Here is a 12,125-nt window from a genome sequence, read left to right as displayed (position 1 = left end):
ACCATGTACTGGTTTCTCTTTCTCTTTCTTTTTAAACCCATTGGTCTTTTTTTAAAAAATATGCTACGATCTGCTCCCATGACGAAGCATGCTTTCACTCGCCTTTACAACCTGGACACGTGACACGGTAGTCCTCAACTACGCGTAGTGTCACTCGGCGCCTCTAACCTTTCTTAATTACAATTTAGATGTCTCCTCATATTTTGGAACAAATCCAACATACATATTGAGTTTGTTTTTAATCTATCAACACATTTGGTTTTTTCAAAATCATACGATCCGCTCCCATTGTAAAGTACGTCTTCACTCTCGATTGGGACACGTGACCCGGTAGTTCTCAACTACGGGTAGTGTCAAGTGGTGCCGCTGCCTTAGTATCCGCGGGACGGCTTTTGGTGATTGACTTATCGTAAGTTAATTCCCCCCTCCCCGCCCCCCTTTGCTGAGTTAAAGGCATTATTAGACTATGTGAAGCTGCCCCCATTAACGAGTAACGGATCCCTTTCCGTTTGTTTATCCCGTTAACAGCGATCATTTTATGGGACACATCTAGCGGTTAAAACCCGCCCTTCACCTTACTGAAGAGATTCCTGGTATCATGTTCCATTCAATTGCAGCCCTTAATAGTAAGTACATCGCACATAACAAGGGTCTGGTATCTTTAACACTCAGCTATGTACGATATGACTTTATGGATTGTAAATTCGTTCACCAAACTGATTATTTCACCGCCCACAGTGTGGGTTTCCTTGCAGTGCCATCCCTCTGCGATACCGTAACTTTGGTACACTTAACCCTTGCGGACCACGTGTTGAAAACTGGTAAACCGACTAAAGCCCAGTCTTTTTCAAGCAAGGGTAAGCGTTAGTTGCTCCAATTCTTAATAGCCTTGTACTTAGCCCTTTACAATATCGTTGGTATCCACAAACCGTATGTAGAATACTGTTAAACCCATGATAGCCTCTTCTAAACAAAGGCCAGCACCATGATCATGGATGTTGATTACTTGACCATGATGATATATATCTCTCCCTATATCACAATATGTAGTAACTATACTTTGAGTAGTTTGGGAATCGCCCTTTATTAATAAATGACTACGGGCCACTGTGTTCTGATAAAATCCCAATTGTCTGATACAAGAGGTTTGTCCTCTGTTTTGAATCATTGAGTTTTATATCTGTGAGTTTCACATCTGCTAGGATCGTCTGGAACCCCAGTGTATATAATAATGGACTCTTGCTGGTTTTTAATTTTATTTTTATTTTCAATTTTATTTTTATTTTTCATTCCTCTGTAGTTGCGATATTTGGTGTCGCTGCGGTTCTCCACTACGACAGAGTGGTATACCCCAGTTCCCCTTCCGGAGCCTTCTTGACCATGGTAAATGTTATTATACGTAATTCTGATGTCGTATGTATGACATTCTAAGTTGATGTGTAACATTAGATGTACCCCTTTGAGAGTTTGATCCCTTGTGTTTGATTTTCAGATATCCTTGCCCCACCACCCCCTACCTTGTTTTGTCCTGATGAAGACCCCACCTAAGGACCTAATTTGACCTGTCATACAGGGGTCGAAACGTCGACGGCTTGTGCTGTTTATTGTGACATCCGGCTTAAGTCCCCGATTTTCCTATTGATAGGCTGTGACCGTAGAATGTCAATTTAAACTTTACAAAAATCTTTGGCCACAAATTCCGGTTTGTTGTATATGAAATGTTCAATTTTGGTTTGACGCTATTTGATTGCTCTTACCAGTTATGACTAATTCTTTTTGTACTTCACACCTTTAAGCACCCCCCTTCTTTTCCTTTCTCCCCTTCCCTTGGGGCTTTCTTAATAGATTAATTAGTAGTAAGTATTGGTCACCAGTTTGGGTGCCCAGTGTTGTTAATAAACTACAATACGTTGTAAAGTTTCATAAAAATGTGTATTTCATTTTATTTTAGTATTGTGTTTCAGTGTTAGTATACCTAGTTTAACACTCTTTCCTTACGGGGACCCCCCTTTCTTATGTACCATATAAGCGCCCAGGTCCCCGTGACTGCATGGGTAAAACCCCCCTTTAGTGTAATGTATTCCGCTAACTTGACACTGAGGTACATTTCGGGATTTTGTATATTAAACAAACTGCCATGTTCTGCATGACCTGCAACCTCTGGATCAAATATTACTGGAGGCCCAGGTACAGCACATTAGCGTAGTCCAATGTAGATCAAATCAATGCTCTAACCACTGTAATTTGAGCCTCATGATTAAGTAGATGAATAAACTTCCTTAACATGCGAAAAATCCAAAAACAAAACTTCACCACTGCTGGCACCTGCACCCCAACTGAGAGAATGAGAGCTGGTGTTCAAACAGTACCCCCAGGTTTCCATGGTTGGAAAGAGGCGGGGGGGGGGGGAGATGAGGAACATCGTCAGGCCAAGCATCAACCCATCGAGGGAGGGGATCTCATCGAAATAGTAGGACTTCCGTCTTATCTGGGTTGCACTGCAGTCTATTTGTCTTCAGCCAGTCTAAAAGTGCTACTACCAGACAGTTGGCAAAGGCTGCTCTTGCCCTCTCAGGCTTCCCTTCATATACAAGCAGGAGTTAGGTATCATCAGCATACAAGATCTTGATATTGTGGGATTCCACCAAATGTGTCAGTGGAGACATAAATGTTGGAGTGTAGGACTAAGCGACGAGCCCAGAGGCATCCCCCACTTCAGTTCTTTACTACCCGAGGCATGTGGCTTCGTCCAAACTACCTGTTAGCGACCTTCAAGGAAGGTGCAAAGCCAGTTCAATGCTGAACCTGTTATACCAAGGTGTTTTAGCATGTGCAGCAGGATGTTATGATCCACTGAATCAAATATTGCTGACAGGTTCAACAGGACCAATGCCACATTGAGGCCTTCGTCAAGATTTCATTTAATGGACTCCAAGACTTCTAACAGAGTGGACTCTGTACTGTGGTGCGCTCTAAATCCTGATTGAGAGGGATGTAATAGGTTATAATTCAAGAAGGCAGTTAATTGTCGGTTTACTGATTTCTCCAGCACTTGTGAAGCTGCTGGCAGCAACGATACTGGTCCGAAGTTTGCTAAACATTCTGGATCTGCACTAGCCTTTTTTAATAAGGGGATTACCGTAGCTCTTTTCAAGTCATTAGGTACTACTCCAGTATCGAGGGAGCTAGCAAATAGCTTTGGATACACTGGAGCAATAGTATCAGTTACAGATTTTAGTACATAGGGCGGTATCGGATCTGTTGGGGACCCAGTTCTGCAGTGTAAGAAGGAGGCGTTTACCTCCTCTATCGATGGCGCCTGCAAGGCGGCCAGTGATGCAGGTTATAATCGGTCCTCTGGAACTTCTAGATACAGCTCTGCTGGTACACTATTCTCCCCAGACAAATTATTCAGAATTTTGAGGATTTTCTCTTCGAAAAAGTTCCTTCGTTTGGAACATAGGTCTTGGCTGGGGCTCAGTGGAATGGACGTCGTGATAGGTTCTGAAAAATTGGCTACAATCTTAAAGATCTACTTCCCATCATTCTCAGCCATCGTAATGCAGTGTAAGTAAACGGTTATTTTAAGATTCTTGTGATAGGCATTCAGAGGCAATTTATAGTTCATTTAATCAGATTCCCGTTACACACGGCACCATACTCTTTACAGTTTCTTGCATGCTGTTCTTTTACACATCAATTCTTTTGAGAACCAGCGAGCTGAGTGGGACTTTGTGGCCTTTCTTCCCGCCGATGCTGGGGCTACAAGATCTGACACCTTCCTAAGCCATGGGGTGAGCTCCATGGTCCCCTAAGTACCAGAATCTGGAGTCCCCGGTTTAGAGTCTAAAAGGGTATTTGTTACCGCATCTAAGGGAACCCTAGCCCAGCATCTGTTTCCGGATTGCAACAGTGCAGGGTGGGTCTCCTTTACACAGACACAACCACGAGAAAGGCAGGTCAAATTGATTAGACCATGGGACTTGTTGAGGGGACCCTCCTATTACTGTAGCATTCAAAAAGATGCCATCAATTTTATGGCCTGCTCTATGGGTTGGCCCGTATGAGCTTTCACCATGTTAAAAGAAGCTAATGAATCTACTAGACGTCTCGTTAGAGGTTCCTCAGCCCTCTCCAAGTAAATATTAAAATCACCAAGCAAGGTGAAATTGGCAAATGAAATGCAGTTAGGTGCCACAGCTTGTTCAAGGGATAAGATGAGTCTCCTGCATATCCTGGGAGGATGGCGATAGACTAATATCCCTGACAGTGTTGATAATCGGTGGAGAAGCAAAATCCCAGTGTTTCTTCGCTCTGGTAAAAACACTTTTAAATTTAAATATGCTTTTAAAAATAATCGCCAGATGGAGTAGTCGCTAACATGGAGGTAAACATACTGTATTATTTCCATCTCAGATAGCTCATTTGAAGATACTAAAGATCCTTTAAAATCTAAAACATTCAATTTACCTCCTCCATCCTCACGAAAACATTTCAAGACTACCCATGGAAGTTTCTAAGTGTGTTATATCATATAGAAGGATAACATGATGAAAACATACCCCACCAACGCTGTTTTCTCTTCCACTCATGCTCTGTAAGACAGCTTTGTCCAGACCTAATTTTAGACTTGCTCTGTCAAACATCTCTCTCTCATACGAGTTTCGGGTAATTAATCTGTAAACCTTAACAGCTTTATTTTGACCAATACGGTGACAACGAGCCTGAGCCTAGGAGAGTGGAAAAAATAAGTTAAGAGCTATTTAGTAAAATTAATGCATAACTTTTCATCAAAGTAAACATTTACAAAGTATATAAGCATGCAGACACTAAGCAATTAAAACTGAAGGAGACCTATTGACCTTCAGCCAGGAGTTACACAATTTACAAATAACTTTGTTGTCTTTAACTCTGTAAAGGAAGAAATTCTGGCATATAGGGAAACAATGATCTCATAAAACTAACTACGAAATCATAGTTGCACTCAAAAAAAGAAAAAAAAAATTCTTAGCATCTGTGAATTCCTGCTCCTGAACCACAATTTGTTTTTATATCCACTTGACGGGAGATCTGAACCAATGGTGGGAAAGGTGCAATACATTTTTAATGATAGGGGAGTTAAAGTGTGGCAAGTATGTCTCTGAGGTTTCATGCAGATGAGCACCCTAAAGAATACCCACAGATGCTGCTGATTTTTGGGGAAAAGAAAAGAAATCTGCAAAAATTAGAGGCAATCTTTGCTATACAGCATAAGCATGAACGTGGGAGACTGCTTGATGGGGGAATAGGAATCAGATGCCTAAGTCAAAAAGAAATGCAGCAAGACGAGTTGCCAAGGAGGCAGCATCAGTGAGGTTGAGCAGAAAGACAGTGAAGCTCCCATGTAGTAGGTTGTGTATTTGCATATATTTCACAAAAGATACTCCAATCACACTCTATTAAGACAAATTGTCAAATAGTGTGTGATGTAAGGATAAATAAACATCTGTAGTAGTAAGGATTGTGCACGCAACCACTTAGGGAATGAGGGTCATGCTAATCATGTCCGTGTTGTCTAAGGGAAGAAAACTAGTTCTTATTAGTTACCCTCACACACCCTAGTGGTGTCATGCTTCATCATTGGGTCACCCCGACCCCTAAAAGTCGAGGTGGGCTGAACCACAGTGTTGGGTAGGTCTTTGGATAGATGAAGGAAGGGGGACTTAAAGATAAGAAACCTAAATCTCACCCCTGGTTTCCCTTTATTCGTGTCAGATCGGGTTATTAAAAATTCTAAAAAACTGGTCTTTTTGGAATTTCATGGTCCTAAGATCCTTATGTTAGTGCCGACATGTCTCAGTGGAGAAGTGTGGCTCAATGATTAGAGCGGCAGACCCTGATACAGAGGTCTAGCCCGGGACCAGGGTTCAATTCCCCGCCTCGGCGGGTCTTCGGCTCAAAATTCCACGGACTTGATCATTCTCGCCTCGGTGCCTATTCCAATCAATGAGTCCCACTCTGCAACTCTGGGCAATAGCTTGCTTAATCTACACAACGGCCCCCACAACGCTAAGGATGCCTGGCCTCCACCTTGGGGGTGCCCAGGAGTGGACGCCTCACAGGGAAATCCAGGATGGGTTCCACAGCGGTATTCGTACAAGCGCCTTGAGACCCTTGCGGGTGAGTAGTGCGCTGTACAAGTATCAATTTACATTACATTACATTACAGTCCACGAGGGCCATAAAGGTCCAGGACTTAATCGAAGAATCCCCCTCTATGTGTAGGGAATTAAAGGAAGGAGGTCCCTATCCTATTTGTGTACCAAGGGAAGAGTAGCTTCTCCTTGTGAATGTTAATATGTCTCTGTATTGCCAGGCTCCATCTGTTGGGCAGAAAAATTACAAGGAACATAATTATATACACATTGTGAATATAATATCAATTTGTAGTGCGTAATCCATAAAAACGCATGCTTCCTTGTGTGTGCATGCCATAAGAGTGGAGTGCATAACCCCACTCAGTGCCAGTCATCCATATTGTGATTGCGACAGGCTTTCAAAAGTGACACACTCATTGGGTCATCCCTTATATTCTAGTGCCTTGTCGGTATATAGAATACTTGGAAGCAGTGAATAAAAACCAGTAATAGTAGTCTCAATTGCAGGAGGGCACATTAGCATACAGATAATATTGTGCTATCAACAATACATTCACACATTCATACCACGTGCACGTTAGTTTTTCCATACCGTGCTAACAAAGCACTCGTCCATACATACCAAGTGCACGTTAGTATTTCCATTAGCACGTACCCAAATTTTGGGGGCTTTGTGCGTCTCAAAGGACAAAGAAATGCGGTGTGGTGGTCCTAATTATATAGTAGAGAAATGAAAGGTGTGGCAAAAACGTTATTGCGGAAGATAGGAACCCCAAGGAGTTGGATACCGTGATTTAAAAAAAAAAATACATATATGCGAATGTTATCGGGCTGGCTTGGTCATCTTAAAGGCACAGCTCTTGTCAGAAGCGTATCTTGATCACTTACTCAGTTGGAGGCCTCACCCATCTGTTCCACCTATGTTGGTCCGGGTCCCCGGTTTGGCGAGAATGAGCAGCTGGGAGACCGGTCTTTAAAGCCCCTACGGTCAGGTCTCCTCGTTTCCGGGATCCGCGTAGCAAGTACGCGTGACCCGCCAGTGACGCCATGACGTTCGGTGCAGTTTTCTTTGTGTTTTCGGTTGTTCATATAAAGGATCATGGGACAAGCAGTCCCAAGCCCCGATTTCGACAAACATCGTGTCTGCCGGACAGAGACAGTAAAATGTAGCTACGATCTTTTCGTAGTGATCCTGCATTCCTTGCCTTATTTAGAAAGATAAATAAAGATAAACTAGCGGTCTCCATACAATGACTTGTAATGAATGAACAATATTTCTATTGAGCATCAATAGAGTCTCTCGTTGGCTGAGACGATCTTGATGATGTTCTCACAAAGGTGAACCTTGTATGTAAAAAAGATTTTTGTATATTGTACATGTATCACGTGAAAAGATGAATGTAGAACAGTTTTACATGTACCACGTGAAATGTGGAAGAGATTGTTCCAGGATCAGGAGGTCAAATACATGTTGTGCTTCGGTCTTTAAAGTAATTTACACATGACTGCTTACAATTGTTCATGGGCGCACCACACAGTCTGTATCATTATGTTCTTATTCCCTTAACTGACCCCACGGTCTAGAGTTATTTAATCTCACATCATGTGTTTTTAAATGGTATACCCACCATTGTTCTTTTTCCAATAGTATTTTTTGTAAGTTGTTGGTGGTCTTTACTTTCTCAATAACAATCCATTTGATATCTGTGTCTTTATGACCATTTTCCACGTAATGGGCTGTCAGTTTTGTTGCCGTGATGGTTCACCTGATAGTACTTCTATGCTCGCAAATGTGAGTCTTTATTTTGCGAGAAGACATTCCTACATGTAGCAGGTGGCAAGGACATTTCACGAGATAGATTACTCTTTCTGTATTACAATTTGTATGCGACCTCTGTTCTGTGGCTCCTTCAGTAGCAAACATATACATGGCAGCTTTCGAACAGAAATTTATTTTCAATGAAATAGCTCCATTTTATGAATCTGTTTCCCATTAGTCCAGATACATAGATGACATCTTTTTTATCTGGACTAATGGGAATGACTCCTTGATTGAATTTTTAGAATGGATCAATGCGGTTGACGTAAACCTTAAGTTTACTGAACACACAGGTAATGTCCAGGTTGAATTCCTGGACATCATAATTAGGAATAATGTATGTAAGTTAGAAGTCGACCTATTCGTTAAAAGCACTGCAAGAAATACCTTATTGCACTTCAGTAGTTTTCACCCACGTAATCAAAAAGAATGCATTCCCTTCTCTCAGTTCCTAAGGGTGCGAAGGAATTGTTCTAATCTCAAAGATAACGATATACAAGCGGCAACCATGAGAAAAAAATTCTTGGAGAGAGGGTACCCCCATCGGTTGATACGAGGATCTTATAAGAGAGCTCGGTTTTATGATAGAGACTACCTACTTAAAAGAAATGAATGTTCCACTGCCACAAATAAAAGCAAGCCACTTGTATGTGTCACTAGACACTCAACTGTAGACAATAAAATCAAGCATATTGTAAATGCGAACTGGCATATTTTGAACAGCAATCCCAGCGATAAGAAACTTCAAAAACCACTCTTCGCCCATAGGCGAAATAAAAATCTAAAAGATTGGGTGGTACACTCCAGGTTTTCTAATAAAAACACTGTAAAGGTACAGAAATCAATACATAGCACTAAAATCATTAGAGGTACTTTTAAATGCTCCTCATGTAAGTCATGCGAATCCATACTTGAAGGAGAATCATGGACTCACAATAGCATTACTATTAATGCTTCAGATATGTGGAACTGTAAGACGCAGAATCTTATCTATCTAATACTGTGCCCCTGCAACCTAGGGTACGTTGGAGAGACGAGTAGAGCTATACAAACGCGACTGAATGAACATCGTTCAGTGATTAGAACAAAAAAAGTAACAGCACCTCTAGTCAAACATTTTATTGAGAAAGATTATGCTCCTGAGGCTCTGAGGTGGAGAATCTTGGAAAAAATACATACCTCTGATACAAAAGGAGGTGAAAAGATAAAAAAACGATAAGTATTTTGGATTTTCTATTTAAACACGTTTAAAAGGGGTCTAAACTCAGATATACCTTGGGAAAATGCAATTATATAAATAAGATATACCCTTGCTGCCAGTAATCAAGCCTATTGCAGTCCCAACAAAATAATTTTGACTATTTCAGAAAGCATTTTTAATATCAATTTCATTCTATAATGGTGCAATGTATATTATATTGCAAACCAATTATAGATTGTACCGACTAAATAGATATGGATAGAGTTCACATTTGGTCTGTGTGGACTCTTAATTAAATTATTTAATTAATTATTATTATTATTATTATTATTTAATTAATTAAATAAATAATTTAGAGATGGTCCCTTGAATTGTTCTCAGATAGAGCATGATATATTAGAATAAAGAATTTATATGCGTGTCATATTAATAATCACATTCTAATTGTATATAATGAACACACATAAAATATAATTGTAGGGATTAATATCCGTCCCTTCGATTTTCACGCCGGTCGAAATAATCATTTTTAACTGAAGTTAATACATTTTGAGACGCTCCCTATGACCGAAGTTAGCGTATATATGCAACCGATTGGCTCATGAAAACACGTGACAGGTCGCACTAGAAATATGTAGTTCCCAAAACAACAATCTTTTTTCACCTATGTAAGTGAAATACACATCTGATTGGATGGCCTAACCATGTAGCACAGGTCGCGCCAAAAATACGTACTTCTAATAAACATACGTCACCCGAGATTTAAACGCCAACTTTTCCCGTGTCCATATTTCACCATCTCTGGGACCATCATTCAGACGCATCATCCTCTATATTCGGGTAAGCTTTAGCGGAATTGCCTTTTGGCATGTAGGTAGCAAAGTAATTCGACTCGCTTATTGAGTTTTAAGTACCTACTGTCTTTCTTGTAGATTATCCAATTCTATTCTCATGTGCAGCCTTGTTAATCAAGCTACCGCCGACACAGGATACGCTGGTCAGCAGAAGCACTAAGCTGTAAACAAAGTATAAAACATATCAGCCAAAATCAGGTATTATCTCTACGTTAATATAGTTAAACAAAAGGCTTTAATTGACAAAAATGGCCCTTTTCATTCGCCTATTTTTATTTGATTGCTGATATGTTTCCTTCTTTTAGACGTAGAATCCCAGTTCACGTCGCATCCCAAAACCTGATATTAAGAATAAGTTCTACTTCTTAATGATTCGTATACCGGACCATTGAATGTGTTTATAGAAGTGAGACTCCGAATAACAATAGGTATACTATATAACTTTTTTTAATGTTTCAATTTATGCCTATGTAAATATAACCATTGTGTATGACGCTACATTAATGGGCCCGAAAGTACAATAGTTTGCGGTCTGTTGTTTATCATCCGCTTTCCAGACGTCCTTCATTTTTTCTTAAAGGAGGAACATAATAATCCAGCTAATATGTCCTGAATATATCTAGAGGAAGTTAATAATAACTTAAAATAGATAAGCATACGAAAAACAAACGTGACTGTCATTGGCTTATTAGCCTTTTTTCACTCATCATATGTATTACTTATAGATCTAACTACGAAAGGCCCTCAGTCATTATCGGTGACTATCTCATCAAGATTATTTACCCGACCACGAGTGCCCATTCTAAGGATGATTATTGAACTTGTATACACATAAGGTAATCGTGTGAATTATATATAAATGGTATCACACTTAGTCATATGATGAACTTTATGTTAAATACATCCTTTTTTAACTACTAGTGAGGGATAGAAGGTTTTCTTAAATATGTCCTCTCCCTTTTTAATATCGCTACCTTCCAAACGTATCCATTATCGAATTTGACTGTAATTACTCGTTTTCATCTATATACGAGTTACTTGAAACTTACAGGAATTTCAAAATTAATATCATATTATTTAAATAGCATTGCAATTAGTCATATGATGTACTTGGAAGTTAAATACAGCCCTTTCTTAACTACTAGTAAAGGATAGAAGGTTTTCTTAAATATGTCCTCTCCTTTTTTAGTATCGCTACCTTCCAGACGTATCCATTATCCAATTTTGGACTTTAACCACTCGGTATCATCTATATACGAGTTGATTGAAACCTACAGATATTCTATATTGTATTAATAATTGTGACTTGTATCACAACACTAGTTACTGAGATATTTCTAGACTAATATTCTAGTACCCACTTTTTTAACAATACATTTAGACAATTATATGGAACACTATGGAGTATTACATTAGGTCTTGTCAGTAGGCCTGACAATATTTTAATTCTTGAGTGTCGTCCAATTAATGGGAGTCAGAATAATTGTATGTTGTTTTTTATAAAAATGCAATATGACATGGATTAGTTTACAATTGTACTGTGTATTTTTTTAGACTCTGATATGAAGACTAATAGAAACTTTTAATTGCTAATATTAGTTTTCCATGTACTTCTGTTATAAATAGATTTTAATCGTGGCTCTCCTGAAGAAGGCTTCTCCCCTACGCCGAAACGCGTGTCGAAAGAATTAACCTTTGCCACATTTTATTTTTCACTGTATTATGTTATTCCTGATTATAATGCACTGTTTTTTGGATGATAAAGACAATTGATGATGATGATAATTTATGTATGACAATATGAGAATTTATTTGTAAAGACTTTTTAATTTTTTATATAAATAAAAAACAACTAATCTTGAATTTTTTATTATTGATTCTATTGATAGTAATAACTATATGTTCTTTGGCTACCATATATAAGATATGGTCAATTGTATAGTCTGACTTTTTCATTGATTGGTACACTGTCTTACATTCATGATTGCCTAGGAATGATAAAGCATTGGTGACCTCTGTTCCCAAGGCCTCCCCTAGCTCACCTGCCCAGTCCTGAGATGACTGGCACTCACGTGCCAGAGGGTCCTCGGACCCCTCCCAATCCTCCTCGCCAC

The 12,125-nt window shown here is 39.5% G+C and overlaps 1 protein-coding gene across 5 annotated transcripts in view; it reads right to left on the bottom strand.

Moving 5' to 3' along the window:
* The window catches only part of CHD9 (chromodomain helicase DNA binding protein 9), a 2,197,083-nt gene that overhangs the window by 967,344 nt on the left and 1,217,614 nt on the right, over positions 1-12,125 (bottom strand). For all 5 annotated transcript variants that reach the window (XM_086945174.1, XM_086945175.1, XM_086945176.1 and 2 more), the window contains one exon: positions 4,563-4,730. In XM_086945174.1, coding sequence (XP_086801300.1) covers positions 4,563-4,730 — 168 coding nt within the window. The remainder of the gene's footprint in view (positions 1-4,562; positions 4,731-12,125) is intronic.

Source organism: Lissotriton vulgaris, chromosome 12, assembly GCF_964263255.1.
Source record: "Lissotriton vulgaris chromosome 12, aLisVul1.2, whole genome shotgun sequence".
Classification (NCBI taxonomy): Eukaryota; Metazoa; Chordata; class Amphibia; order Caudata; family Salamandridae; genus Lissotriton; species Lissotriton vulgaris.
Note: the sequence above shows the minus strand (reverse complement) of the source record. Positions and strands in the feature narration are given on the sequence as shown.